Source organism: Xyrauchen texanus, chromosome 50 (genome assembly GCF_025860055.1).
Source record: "Xyrauchen texanus isolate HMW12.3.18 chromosome 50, RBS_HiC_50CHRs, whole genome shotgun sequence".
Classification (NCBI taxonomy): Eukaryota; Metazoa; Chordata; class Actinopteri; order Cypriniformes; family Catostomidae; genus Xyrauchen; species Xyrauchen texanus.
In genome coordinates, this window is record NC_068325.1 from 19695191 (window position 1) to 19711091 (window position 15901).

General features: G+C 37.6%; 1 protein-coding gene across 1 annotated transcript; it reads right to left on the minus strand.

Annotated features, from left to right (window-relative positions):
- Positions 1-5070: 5070 nt before the first annotated feature.
- Positions 5071-15246, minus strand: LOC127641476 (pyruvate dehydrogenase E1 component subunit beta, mitochondrial). Its single transcript, XM_052124505.1, has 10 exons — positions 15167-15246; positions 15016-15075; positions 11505-11612; positions 11320-11382; positions 11148-11183; positions 10639-10924; positions 10451-10561; positions 8709-8800; positions 8480-8621; positions 5071-5847 (listed from the first exon to the last, which is right to left on the minus strand). The coding sequence occupies exons 1-10, from the start codon at positions 15200-15202 to the stop codon at positions 5702-5704; spliced, it is 1080 nt and encodes a 359-aa protein (XP_051980465.1). The 5' UTR covers positions 15203-15246; the 3' UTR covers positions 5071-5701.
- Positions 15247-15901: the final 655 nt, after the last annotated feature.

Sequence of the window (15901 nt, forward strand, 5' to 3'; positions counted from 1 at the left end):
ACATGAAACTGGTGTTGAGCGGGTAGAATTCAATGAAGCCGTCAGCGGAGGAAATGTGATACGTCTATTTCTCAAACTAGAGACTCTGATGTACTTATCCTCTTGTTTAGTTGTACATCTGGTCTTCCACATCTCTTTCTGTCCTTGTTATAGACAGTTGTGCTTTGTCTTTGAAGACTGTAGTTACACCTTTATATGAAATCTTCAGTTTATTGGCAATTTCAAGCATTGTATAGCCTTCCTTCCTCAAAGCAATGATTAACTGGCAGGTTGCTAGAGAAAGATGTTTATGTTTTTGCCATTTTTGACCTAATATTGACCTTAAGACATGGCAGTCTATTGCATACTGCAGCAACTCAAAAACAAACACAAAGGGAGTTGCGTGGCGCCATGCAGTGGTGGGACGTGTGAACGGCGAGCTCTGTGCACTTTGCTAGTTTTTAAATCGTTTTGTGTCTTAAACCAGTGAGATTCGATACACCCTGCTACATAACTGTTCTATGTAGTCAACATGTCAAAAAATAGAAAATAAAAAATCCTCAGGCTCTGGAGATATTAAAAGACACTTACGTGGGGGCCTGTGTAGCTCAGTGTTAAAAGACGCTGGCTACCTCCCCTGGAGTTCTCTAGCTCACTAGTTTGAATCCCAGGGCATGCTGAGTGACTCCAGCCAGGTCTCCTAAGCAACCAAATTGGCCCGGTTGCTAGGGAGGGTAGAGCCACATGGGGTAACCTCCTCGTGGAACCTATAATGTGGTTAGTTCTCGTGGGGTACGTGGTGAGTTGAGTGTGGATGGCGCGGTGAATAAGCTGGAAATCGAGCGAGCTCACAGAGTCCTGGCTCAGAGAGCCGCAGAAGGAGATGGATCAATTCTGGCCAAATTTCTGAGATCCTCCGATAAAGATCTAGTGTTACACGAGGCGAGGATTAATGGAAGGCTTTCTTGGAAGAACCACAACATTTTCTTGTTCTCAGACTTTGCAAATTCGACAAGAGAGAAACGTGATAGATTCAAGGAATACAAGAAACTCTTACATCAACGGAAAGTCGCTGATGTTTCCAGCCAACTTGAGAATAGATACTAAGGATGGCCGCAAAATATTTACATGCCCACAGCAAGCATTGTCTTTCATAGAGACAATGGGGTGAGTAAGCCATTTGGTGATTTTCATGTTGCTGCCTTGTGGGCCTGGCTAACTGAACATTCGCTTGACTGTCTGAGGAAGCTGGGTGCCTTTTTGTTTCTTTTTGTGTTGGTTCCAACCATTTTGGTTGAAGGTTCAGAGTTTTAAGTGATGTATTGGGCACTCAAATTTCAATTTGCCCCAGTTTCTGTTTTTTAGAGGATGGGGCGGTCATCAATATAGAGGATAAACACATAAAAAATTGGGTCCTAACCAGTGTTATGAATGGCAGACAAATTGTTTTAGGGGATGGAAGCTGGCTGGAGCGCCCTCATTTCAAGAATGGTGCACGGAAATGTGGCGGATTTCAAGGAAGTGTCAAGTAGAAGGCTAGGGAATTGGGATTTGTTTGATGGGGAATGGGTCAGCTATTTGGCATTTTTGGAGGGCTCTTGGGTAGGGGCAGTGGAGAGAGAAGTTTAGTTTTAAATGTGTGTGATTATTATATATACTGTATATAACAGGTATGTTGTTGAGGGTCAGGGTGGGGTTGGGGATTGGGAGGGGTAATAGTGGGGGTTAATTGTCGATTCTGTGTTTATTTGTTTTGCTTTTCAGTGTTATTTATATGAATCGATAAGAAAATGTTAATCCGAATAATTCTGAATATATAATAAATGTAATACACTACTTTATTGTCACAGAGGAGTACAGCATTGATAAGACAATTCAAAAGCAAGCCCGTGTGCAGTTTGCTGTCTGTACACTTGCACATTGCCAATAGAGTTAGCATGCATTTTTGCTAATTCAACCTTAAATTACTCGGATGGTAATATATGCCTTATAACATTCGTGGGACATGATTGTGTTCATTTTATTTAACGTAATATATTTATATAATTGAGTGCACAAAAATAACGTGTTAAATCGACAAACCTGGTAATTATACAACTAGCTATATGCATTGCTGAAACTATTATTAGTTGGTTAGTAGCTCAGATTATTTAGATTCAACCTCCTCAACATCAAGTGGTTGTTGCGAAAAGGTGTGCAATTACTTTTATAAGTGATAAGACTTACAATTTCCACTTGGTGGATAATAAAACAGGCAAGGAAATCCCCTAGACTTACGTCTCGACTCGAGCCATGTCATAAGATTAGAATAGCATACAGACATCACAGCTCTTTTGATGTTGGTCAGTAAGCAAATACCTAGCAACCGCCTAGAACACCCTAGCAACTGCATAGCAACACAGTTACCAAGAACTCCTTAGAAACCACATTGCAACGCCCGTGGCAATCACCCTAACATAATGGGGGTGTCTTTTATATGGGCAAGCACCACTCAGATGATTTTCTAGAGAAATCTGTTTCTTTTTTTGTCATTTTTGACATAATATTGACCTTAAGACATGCCAGTCTATTGCATACTGTGGCAACTCAAAAACAAAGACAATGTTAAGCTTCATTTAATGAACCAAACAGCTTTCAGCGGTGTTTGATATTGTAATGAGGCAGACGAGGAGTGAGATCTAAATGCAGCTTTAATGGAAAATCAAAAGGTGAACAGGGTAACTCTGTGAATAACAAAAGATACAGAGAACAAATAAAACATCCACGATGGGAAAACCAAAATATAAACAAGAGAAGTGCACGGGGCAGGAACACATTCAAGAACATACATTACATTTAACAATGCTGAACAGAAATCAGGGCATTAAATACACAAAAACTAAATGAGAACATTAAACACAGATAAGGAACAATGAGGGACAGCTGGTAGTGATGAGGGCAGGGAATTATGGGAAGTGTAGTCCGGGACAGATGGCAAGGGAGAAACACTGGGCAGACAATAGCGAATCGTGACAGATATAATGGCAAGTTATTTTCTAGTATCAAATGATCAATTTATCATGATTACTCATGGGGGGTTCGTTGTTCTTGCCCAAAAGGGTTTTCAAGCGGGGGGGGGATCACCAAACTAGATTGCGCAGCCTTAAAGCCAAGGGCACCCCCGGGCAGTCAAGGGCACCCTGGTAGTCAAGGGCCCCTGGGTACTGGCCCCATTGGCACGGTCGGTAATCCATCCTTGCATTGAGTCAGTTGAATGCCACTTTGGTGAATTAAAGTACCAATTTTCTTCTGAAACAGCAAAATCTGTACATTATTCCAAACTTTAATTAAAAATTAAGGAAAGGAGTTCATTAAGATGATGAACATACCTGATGCTGCTACTACAGTGTCCATTTTGATCAGTCTGGGCTTGGATTTATTGATTTAATTCTCTCTCACTCTCCCTCTCTCTTTTTTTCTTTTACATTATTGGAATGCCAGCAGGCAGTAATTGAACCGGCAAGTATCTAAAACCTCTAAATCCTTAATAAAGGTGAAGCTTTAGTTACTGTAATCGACAAACATTTGTAAAAAAAAAATAAAATAAATGCATTTATTTATTAAGTACAAATAAATGAGGAGGGCTGTGAACAAAAAAAGCGTTGCAATCTCAGACATTACTATCTGTTGTGGATTCGATTTCTGGGAAGACCCCAGAGTTAACTGAAAAACACAGGTCAGAGATGTGCTTGATCCAGATTCTGATTTGAATCATTACTAATTTTTCAGGTATTATGCAACATGCGAATTACAAATAATCTTTCATGTACTGTATCTAAATGTATATCTAAACATATACAGATTTGAAAACATGACATTGCAGGAAGCAGCCACTTTTCCAGAATGAGGTAAATAACACTTTAGTATCGTGGAAAGGAAAAACACAAAGCCTCCAGGTTCCTTTTGTCCACTCCATACTGTTTCGGTTTCTCCATTGTGCAACTGATTATAGCTATAATAATGTCTTTAAGAGAAGAAATCAAATAAGTATAGCTACACTCTCAAACAGTTTTGGGTAAATTACTAAAAAGAGGTAATCCACTACAAATGAGTAACTACTCTAAAAGTATAATCAGATTACTTTACAGATTATTTCATTGAAAAGTAATCATTTTCATAAATACTTTACTCTTAAGTTACTTTCTAAAACAGTTTTTCCACTCACCAAATTCAAAATGTCTATTTTCTCCGTTCTCTGTCACAGAAACATATGTACTATATAAACATGAATTCTCATTTTTATTGTATTACATATAAATAATTTTGTTTTTAAATATCTGTAACCCAAGTAATGTACTTAAAAGTTATTACTTTCATTTAAAGTCAGTAACTGTACTTATTACAAGAATTTAAAATGTAATGAGTTACAGTACTTTTTGTGTCTAAAAGTAACTACATTACAGTAACTAATTACTTTGTAATCCCATTACACCCAGCACTGCTCTCAAACAACTTATCTATTCGTACATCAAAAGTATTGTATATTTAAAACATTTTATATTGTAGCATTTCTGATTGGATTATGTCTTTCGCAATGCTTCATGGGAATTGTAGTTCTTTACCACATAATCGAATTTAAGTACAGTCTTGCACTTTTCTATTTTTTTAGATTTTGCTTTAGGCCACGTCCACACCAATACGATTTCATTTGAAAACGCATTGATTAAGCTACGTTTACGCCTCTCAACCAGTTTTCCGCCACCAAAAACTTAAAGTCTTTGCAAAAACACTCTCCATTAACGCACACTTGGAAAAAAAATTACGTTAGAAAACTGAAAACGGATTAGTGTGGATGTGGCATCAATTACTCAATCTATTGGTTACCTTGGAAATTATCTCCATTTACAGGAAACGAAACAGAAAGTGCAGTGAATCAGTCCTCAAACTTCTGAGCGACTCTACAGAGTCCAATGGTGCTCCACCGTTTTCTCATTAGCGCGTTCGCTCATATGGAGTACCTGCGGGTTTCAAATCGGGTAACCTTGCTTGGAGATGTACTCCACCAAATACACCCTAAGAGACACCCCCTGATGGTGGTCGCATTGTCCCACAGGTAAATAACACTTGAAAGTCTCTGGTATCCATCATGTGTTTATTTCATCTGGTGAAGTTGTTGGAGATGCCTTCAAGCAACAAATGGACTTTGGTGGTTTTTAATTTTGCCATAATGTAAAAAATTCAACAGTGAGAAACCCACAACATTATGCAACTTACCATTTGTTTCTTTATATGGGCAAACTGGACATTATCTCTGTCCTTCATGACCCTACACACTTTTCTTGACTTTTAAAAAGGATAGTAATATGCATTTCTATAATGCAGATTATATATTACAAGTTTATCCATAATGATATATATTTTTTTTTAAATCACAGTAAGTCTTCCAACCTGTTGTGATAAAAGTTTAGTTTTTGATTACAGTATAATTCACATCATAATAATACATATGGTTTGTTGTTCATAGCCACATTTAAAGTAGTTGTCATGACAACCCCTCATTTTCCAGTCAAAATGAGAACTTTAATATACTGTGATACCACCAATGAAGGAAGATGTAAGACCATGTAACAGAAAGAAATTTAGATATTCTCTGAATATTGATGCAGAAATGACCATGAAGATTCGTTAAATATTGTGTCCTGATAGAGGTGGTGAAATGGACCATCTTTCGGGAGAGAATATGTTACATGTTCAATGTCTTTTTGACAGAGAAGATGATGTCCTTGATTTGCGGTATGCTGTTGTCCTCCAAAATCTTGGCGTACGGCATTGGGATATCCACACCAGTGACTCGGACTGCAGGGGCATCAAGGTAATTGAACGCTGGACCTTGAATTAAAAAGAAAATATATTATCTACATTGACTGACTCATCTTGACAAATTACTTGGGAACTTTAAACAAAGTTTACTCAAATTAGTTAGTATTTGTTAACTCATTGGCATCATATGCTAGATTGAATTGTGTCATACGGAGTTGATGTTGATACTATAGAAATTCTGCCGCAGAGTGATGACATCTCAGATCATTACCTCGTCGCTTGTATGCTGCGATCAATAATGTTACTCAATCCACACCACGTTATCGTTCAGGTAGAACTATTCTTTCGACCACTAAAGATGGCTTCACTATTAATCTTCCAGATCTATCTCCTTATTTAAAGAATTAAAGAAATAAGCCCTGCACCATGGTACAATGATCACACTTATGCTCTCAAGAGAGCAGCTCGGAAAATGGAGCGCAAGAGGAAGAATACAAAATTAGAGGTATTTTGCGGTGCATGGAAAGATAGTGTCTGTAGCTATGTCAGCATATTTTAGCAAACTCATGGAAAATAACCACAACTATCCTAGGAGTTTATTCAGTCCTGTGGCTTAATTGGTTATAAAGCATTAGCCGAACCAGATATTCTGTCGCAGCACAAGAGTAACGACTTCATGAATTTCTTTACTGATAAAATTGAAATAATGCAATTGTCTCTCACATTACCTCAGAAAACAGTGTCTCATAATTTTCCTCATGAGCATCTTCAATCCTTCGCTGTCATAGGTCATGAAGAGCTAACAAAACTTATTGAAACATCAAAAGCTACAACATGTATGTTAGATCCAATACCAACTAAACTCATAAAAGAGGTGTCACAAGAAACTTTAAGCCACAGAAGAAGCCACCACTTGATCTTGGCGAATTGGCTAATTTAAGACCGATTTCAAATATGCTGTTTATATCGAAAACACTAGAAAAGGAAGTGTCCTCCCAACTATGTTAATTTCTACAGAGAAATGGTATATATGAAGAATTTCAGTCAGGATTTAGGCCTCATCATTGTATAGAGACTGCTTTTAACAAGAGTTACAAATGACTTGCTCTTATCATCTGATCGCAGCTGCATTTCTCTTCTAGTGCTTTTAGATCTTAGTGCTGCATTCGACATGATAGATCACAACATTCTCTTGAATAGGCTGGAGAATTATGTTGGCAATTGTGGACTTGCTTTAGCTTAGTTTAGGTCCTATTTATCAGACGCTACCATTTTGTCTGTGTAAACAAGGAATTGTCAAATCAAACAAAAGTCAAGTATTGAGTGCCACAGGGATCAGTTTTAGGGCCTCTGCTTTTTTCCTTAAATATGCTTCTCCTGGGAGATATTATCAGGAATCGTGGAATAAGTTTCCCGTTATGCCGATGATACCCAACTTTATATTTCATAAAAACCCAATGAAATTTCACAATTCTCCAAATTAGAGTGTATCAATGAAATCAAAGATTGGATGGCCAGAAATGTCCTTCTATTTAATAGAAGGAATTTCAATTTAATTTAAATTCCGACATAACAGAGGTGCTAATTATTGGACCAAAAACCTCTGAAAATAAACAGCTAAAATATAATTTGACTCTCGACGGATGTACGGTTACATCATCTTCAACAGTGAAGAACTTCGGTGTTATATTTTATACCAATCTGTCCTTTGAAAACCAAATTACCAATGTTTGTAGAACAGCATTCTTCCACCTCAGAAATATTGCTAAGTTACGACACATGCTCCCTGTTACTGATGCCAAAAAACTAATTAATACGTTCATGACTTCCAAGACGTGATAATTGTAATGCATTACTGGGAGGAAGTCCAGCATGTTCGATAAATAAACATAAATTGGTTCTAAATGCAGCAGCCAGCGTATTATGATGGACTTCAGAGGGTGGACTGGTGCCAACTCCAACCATAAGACATGGGCACTTCGTATGCCACTGCCTGAACCTTGGATTTTGGGTTGACCTCACTGAAATGACCAGCCGGTTGAACCGCAATGCACATCACTGATCTCTGCCTGCATCACCTCGGTCTAATGATGGACTACACTCTTGAAATGGAATACATAGACTATCAATTAATTGCCAACAGAAGCCTTCATCAGCCAACTAACAAAGGACAATGCATCAGTGTGAACTTCTGCAGTTAATCCAAGGATGGACTTCAAAGATATTAGTCATTAATCTTACAGTTCTTACAAAATCTTTGTTTAAACACTGACCCTTAACACTTACTTAGTTTAATCATTTTAAACCATGACTTGCACTATGCATAAGTAATATTGGCATTATTTTCATGATGTTAGTCAGAGGGGAACTGGCCCCCACAGTGAGTCTGGTTTCTCCAAGGTTATTTTTCTCCATTAATCTACATCTTATGGAGTTTTGTGTTCCTTGCCACAGTCGCCTACAGCTTGCTCACTGGGGTTATTAATACAATTATTATTTAATTATTTATTTTATACACAGTTCACAATCGTATTTAATCAAACTACACAGTGATGACTCCAAGACTTTATAGACATTACGGTTTCATTTTCTGTTAATGCCTGATCTTCTGTAAAGCTGCGTGTTGTGAAAATTGCTATACAAATAAAAATTACTTGACATGGAAAAATAAGTGAAATACATTTTTTTTTTAATGATTTACCCTCCATAATTTTGGCAAGAATCTCTGCCCCCACGCCAAACTGAGGCCAGCCGCCCTCTACAGTGACGAGATGGTTTGTTTTCATAATGCTCGTTTCAATGGTTTCTGTGTCGAGTGGCCGGATTGTGCGCATATTGATGACCTACAGACAAAAACACAGTGAGAGGTGAAACGAAACTAAATCAGAATAAAGCATTTCAAAGAAGCCGAGATAAGGAGGACACAGTACCTCGCATTCAATACCCTCCTTGGCCAAAACAGCAGCAGCATCGAGACACAGAGTGACCATTCGGGAATGAGACGCCAGCGTGATGTGATTTCCTACAGCACACCACCAATAATTAATTAGCACTTATCAATTTAATTCAACACAATGACACAAATCAAAACTCTTTATATTTTAAAGGTTTGCTAAACAGCCATTTTATTTATAAAAGCAGTTTCCATAGTCCACAGTTGCGTAAGGGCTGTCACGATTATGACATTCAGGCTGGTGATTAATTGTTATACAAATAATTGAGATTAAATTGTCTTTATTGCGCATATCAGTTACAGATGTTTCACGTGGTATAATGACATTAATAATAATATCTTAAATATTTTAATAATATTTCTCCTGTGGTTCTGCTTCTATTCGCATTTAAATCACATTATTATTATTAAGAATACTAACAGTACAACAATAAATTATTATTAATCCTTTCCAGTTTTTTAATATACTCCTCATCTATAGAAATGATGTCTGTAACGGCCAAAAATGATATAAATGAAGTGAATACGTAGTGTAACATTCATAATGCACAATACGGTGATTTACGGCATTTAATCATTTAACATTTATTTTATATAAAATTTGGATGGCAATAAGTTACTTGAATTAAAGTATGCAATAATTGTGGTTATCTCAAATGGTTACAATTAAGTAATCAAATAATTAAAGACTTTTAAATAAATAAATGTTTTCTAAATGAAACATTTGTTTGCCTGTGGTTTATAGACACTCATACATTTATGCTGTAGCATGTTGTCTCACTATTGTTGTCACGATTATAAATTACGATGATTAATAGTCAAACAAATAACTGTGATCGTGATGAATAATTGATGACTTTCAAATGAATTATTGCCATTACGAAGATTAATTGTCTATTTTAGGGCTTTCACAATTATTACATTTGCTGAAGATTAAATGTCAAACAAATAATTGCGATTATGACCATTATTTGTCTGCTTTAGGGCTTCCACGATTAAACAATTTGGCTTAAGCTGAATTGTCAAACTTATAATTAAGATTATGACAATTATTTGACTGTTTTAGGGCTTTCACGATTTAGAAATTTGGCTTAAGATTAATTGTCAAATGTATAATTGCGATTATGACGATTAATTGTCTGTTTTAGGTTTGTCACAATTATGAAACTTGGCTGATGATTAATTGTCAAACTTATAATTGTGATTACGATGATTAATTGATGATTAATTGTCAAACGAATAATTAGGCTTATGAAGATTAATTCACGATTAATTATCAACCGAATACTTACGATTATGGTGATTAATTGTCTGTTTTAGGGCTTTCACAATTATTACATTTGGCTGACGATTGTCAAACAGATAATTGCGATTATGACGATTAATTCAAGATTAATCGTCCAACGAATACTTACGATTATGGTGATACATTCCCTGTTTTACGGCTATAACAATTATGAAATTTGGCTGACAATTAATTGTTAAACTAGTAATTGTGATAATGACAATTTATTGTCTGTTTTAGGGCTTTCAAGATTATAAAATTTGGCTGAAGATTTGTTGTCAAATGTATAATTGCGATTATGACGATTAATTGTCGAACTAATACTTGCGATAATGACGATTAAATGTCTGTTTCAGGACTATCACAATTATTAAATTTGGCTAATAATTGTGCTCAAATGATTATTCAATAATGGCGGCAGAACTATTGCTCACCCTGTCTTTCAACCTTTGCCTTTCCGATGGGTATGAGAAAATCTTTTGATTGAGCCTCCTCTGACATCTCGAATGGGACACCGTACATCAACTCGTTCTCCAAAAACACCACTGCAAAATAAACAACAACAATTAGAACACAGTTTACTTCCATCAGCCTTATCCGGTAGGCTCGGTATGGCACTCACCAGGGTTGTCGTCGCGGATGGCTGATTTCAGAAGACCTTTAGCATCTTCAGCGCTCCAGGGACTGACCACCTTCAGTCCAGGACAGTGTCCGTACCAAGCCGCGAAGCACTGGGAATGCTGAGCTGCTACGCCAGCCGAGGCGCCGTTAGGCCCTCGGAACACAATGGGAACGGACTGAAAGCCAGCAGACATGTAGTAGGTCTTTGCGGCTGAGTTGATGACCTGATCGATGGCTTGCATGGAGAAGTTGAAGGTCATGAACTCACAGATGGGCCTCAAACCGGCCTGAAACAGGATGAAATGGGTTAGGATGAAAAGGTTGAACAGGTGGAGTTTTGGATTCTATTGAGTGCAATAGTCGACTTACAATGTGGATAATGAAGGATTTTTTTTTAGAAATCCCCATGGTAAAAATACTACTGGAACCAAAATGGCTAACAAAAAGTGGGAGGGAACTGTTGCTCTCTATTATCATTGTAATAAAATCAAATAAACAATTAAAGCTCACCATAGCTGCACCAACAGCAATACCAGCAAAGCCCATCTGCACAAATGAAAATGTAAAGCAAACTTTAAGTGCAAGTGGTAATTAAAGACATATTATTAATATATTAGAACACAAATGTCATGATTATAAATGTCGAAATGCCATTATTCTGCACAGGAATATCCTTACTAACCTCTGTAATGGGTGTGTCAATGATGCGTTTGTCTCCATACTTTTTCCAAAGGCCTCTGCTAATCTGCAACCCAACACGTTACAAGCTAACTTAAAAGATCTTGTTGCATTCTTTATCGTAACGCTAATAAACCACAGAAAATGTAGTTAAACATCTAATGGCCATCCCCAGATTACACTACTGACCTTGTATGCTCCATCGTACTGTGCGACTTCCTCTCCAAGCAGGAAAACCCGTTCATCTCTCTCCAGCTCTTCATCCATGGCCTGGTTAAGAGCATCTCTGACTGTTACCTATAATAATCCAGAGCCGGTTAATATCACAACATCTACCAATCATATCATATCAATCTATTCACACTCTTACAAAAACGTGATGGTACTATGGTCTAGTGATGGCAACTACTGGTAATACCATAGTACTCCAAGGTACTTCAATGGCACGTGTTCAAAACACCATGGTATTGTCCACTAAAATGGTAACATATGTCCAAACAACATGGTGCTACAATGTATATATTTTTAAAAACATGATACATGTCTAAAACACCTTGGTAACTTGTCTAAAAACTTCATATTTCCAAGGGTCAAAAAACAAAACACATGAGCAAAATACAACCATATTACAGTGGTAAATGTCCAAAACACCACTGTATTTTCATTTTTAAAAAAGCACGTCCCATGTGAATACCACGGCATTAAAATTGTAAAAAAAATGGCATTGCCATTGTAACACGTCTCAAAAAATTTGAATGTCTCAAAAAAACGTGTCATTACCATTGTAACATTTAACCATCCATCCATCCATCCATCTTCAAGGGGGCCCCAAACTTCTCTATCCCGAGCCACATTAACCAGCTCTGACTGGGGGACCCCGAGGCGTTCCCAGGCCAGTGTGGAGATGTAATCTCTCCACCTAATCCTGGGTCTTCCCCGAGGCCTCCTCCCAGCTGGACGTGCCTGAAACACCTCCCTAGGGAGGCGCCCAGGGGGCATCCTTACCAGATGCCCAAACCACCTCAACTGACTCCTTTCGACGCAAAGGAGCAGCGGCTCTACTCCGAGCTCCTCACGGATGACTGAGCTCCTCACCCTATCTCTAAGGGAGAAGCCCGCCACCCTTCTGAGGAAGCCCATTTCGGCCGCTTGTACTCGCGACCTAGTTCTTTCGGTCATGACCCAGCCTTCATGACCATAGGTGAGGGTAGGAACAAAAATTGACCGGTAGATCGAGAGCTTTGCCTTTCGGCTCAGCTCTCTTTTCGTAACAACGGTGCGATAGAGTGAGTGCAATACCGCCCCCGCTGCCCCGATTGTCCGGCCAACCTCCCGCTCCATTTTCCCCTCACTCGTGAACAAGACCCCGGTACTTGAACTCCTTCACTTGGGGAACATGTCTCAAAAAACATGTCAATACCGTTGTAACATGTCTCAAAAAAACGTGTCAATCCTGTTGTAACATGTCTCAAAAAACGCGTCATTACCGTTGTAACATGTCTCAAAAAACGTGTCATCACCGTTGTAACATGTCTCAAAAAACGTGTCAATACCGTTGTAACATGTCTCAAAAAACGTGTCAATACCGTTGTAACATGTCTCAAAAAACATGTCATTACCGTTGTAACATGTCTCAAAAAACGTGTCAATACCGTTGTAACGTCTCAAAAAACGTGTCAATACCGTTGTAACATGTCTCAAAAAACGTGTCATTACCGTTGTAACATGTCTCAAAAAACGTGTCAATACCGTTGTAACATGTCTCAAAAAACGTGTCATTACCGTTGTAACATGTCTCAAAAAACGTGTCAATCCCGTTGTAACATGTCTCAAAAAACGTGTCAATACCGTTGTAACATGTCTCAAAAAACGTGTCATTACCGTTGTAACATGTCTCAAAAAACGTGTCAATACCGTTGTAACATGTCACAAAAAACGTGTCAATACCGTTGTAACATGTCTCAAAAAACGTGTCATTACCGTTGTAACATGTCTCAAAAAACGTGTCAATACCGTTGTAACATGTCTCAAAAAAACGTGTCAATACCGTTGTAACATGTCTCAAAAAACGTGTCATTACCGTTGTAACATGTCTCAAAAAACGTGTCAATCCCGTTGTAACATGTCTCAAAAAACGTGTCAATCCCGTTGTAACATGTCTCAAAAAACGTGTCAATCCCGTTGTAACGTCTCAAAAAACGTGTCATTACCGTTGTAACATGTCTCAAAAAACGTGTCATTACCGTTGTAACATGTCTCAAAAAATGTGTCATTACCGTTGTAACATGTCTCAAAAAAGTGTCAATACCGTTGTAACATGTCTCAAAAAACGTGTCAATACCGTTGTAACATGTCTCAAAAACGTGTCATTACCGTTGTAACATGTCTCAAAAAACGTGTCATTACCGTTGTAACATGTCTCAAAAAACGTGTCATTACCGTTGTAACATGTCTCAAAAAACGTGTCATTACCGTTGTAACATGTCTCAAAAAACGTGTCAATACCGTTGTAACATGTCTCAAAAAACGTGTCAATACCGTTGTAACATGTCTCAAAAAACGTGTCAATCCCGTTGTAACATGTCTCAAAAAACGTGTCAATCCCGTTGTAACATGTCTCAAAAAACGTGTCATTACCGTTGTAACATGTCTCAAAAAATGTGTCATTACCGTTGTAACATGTCTCTAAAAAGTGTCATTACCGTTGTAACATGTCTCTAAAAACGTGTCATTACCGTTGTAACATGTCTCAAAAAACGTGTCAATACCATTGTAACATGTCTCAAAAAACGTGTCAATCCCGTTGTAACATGTCTCAAAAAACGTGTCAATCCCGTTGTAACATGTCTCAAAAAACGTGTCAATACCATTGTAACATGTCTCAAAAAACGTGTCAATCCCGTTGTAACATGTCTCAAAAAACGTGTCATTACCGTTGTAACATGTCTCAAAAAACATGACATTACTTTTGTAACGTTAGAATGGTAATGACACGTATTTTGAGACGTTACAAAAGTAATTACATGTTTTTGGAGACATGTCTCAAAATGTCATTATCAGTCTAACATGTCTCAAAAAATGTGTCATTGCCATTATAACATTTAACATGTCTCAAAAAATTCATCATTACTGTTGTAACATTTAACATGTCTAAAAAAACCTGTCATTACCATTGTAATGTGTCTAAAAATGTCATTATCATTCTAACATGTCTCAAAATATTTGTCATTACTTTGTACCATCTCAAAAAACATGGTATTACCATTGTAACATTTAACATGTCTCAAAAACATGTCATTACCATTGTAACATTTAACATGTCTCAAAAACGTGTCATTACTGTTGTAATGTGTGTCTCAAAATGTCATTATCATTCTAACATGTCTCAAACAACATGTCATTACATTTGTAACGTCTCAAAAATGTGTCATTACCATTGTAACATTTAACATGTCTCAAAAACGTGTCATTACTGTTGTAACATCTCAAAAAACGTGGTATTACCATGGTACATATCTAAAAAGCATAGTCAATTTTAAAATACAGCGGTATTACCATGATACGTGTCCAAAACATAATACCACAGTGACAATCAACATAAGTTTGACTTATCAAATATAATCACTGTTTAACATATATGCAGCTTGAATTGTGCTTATTTGTGTGTTTATATTTATGCAGCATCTTTTGAAGGTGAGACCTGCACTGCAGCCGGCCGCGTCCTGTGAAACTCCCTCCGCAATACCACTGAAACGACATTCTGACAGACAGAAAGACATCATTCCTCAGACGGTTTCCTCACAAACACACCAGTTATATTTCACTAATATTCTTTATTTTCTCGCAAATACCTTCCCCGAGCGCAGTATGCTCCTCAGTGACGCCATCTTTCTCTGTCCTCTGTCTGTAGACGAGGCTTTATTGACAGCGGCAGCGTCCAATCAGAGAGCGAGGTGTAAAATCAGAACAGGGATCTTAGCGACAGCAGCCAATCAGGACTGCTGTGTCGTGATAGAGACGGAAGTTGTCCACAGACTGTCATTGGGTGTCCAAGGGCAAGAGAAAAATCTTTTTATAGAAACCCAAAACATGATTTAAAAATAGGTTTGATTCTACTAGGATTCACTAAACATTTTATATATATATATATATATATTTTATACATTTCCATGTCGTATCCGATAAAGAAAATCAGTTTTAAAATTCATAATTATGTCCAGGTTTTACAAATTTTAGAAGAGACGGGCCACTTCTATGGGAGAAATTGGAACGGCCAACGGATGAAGTCCCGCCTTCCACGTAAAAGCGCCAATCACCTTTTAGATTCAGACATTGCCTGTCAATCAACTCGAGAACGCGCATGCGTATTAGCTACACAAGCCAATAAATGTTTTTTTTTTTTAGCATAATCTGAAGTTAAGAGCACAATTTATGATACCAATGTAGTCAGATTTTACTGCCGATTTGAAATATGTTATTTGATCTTAATGTTGACCAACCGTTTTTTAGATTTCGGTGTTTCCCCATTCAAGTAGATTACAGCTGCACTACCATGACAGGAAATAGTCCCCCGAGAGCGTTCCAGA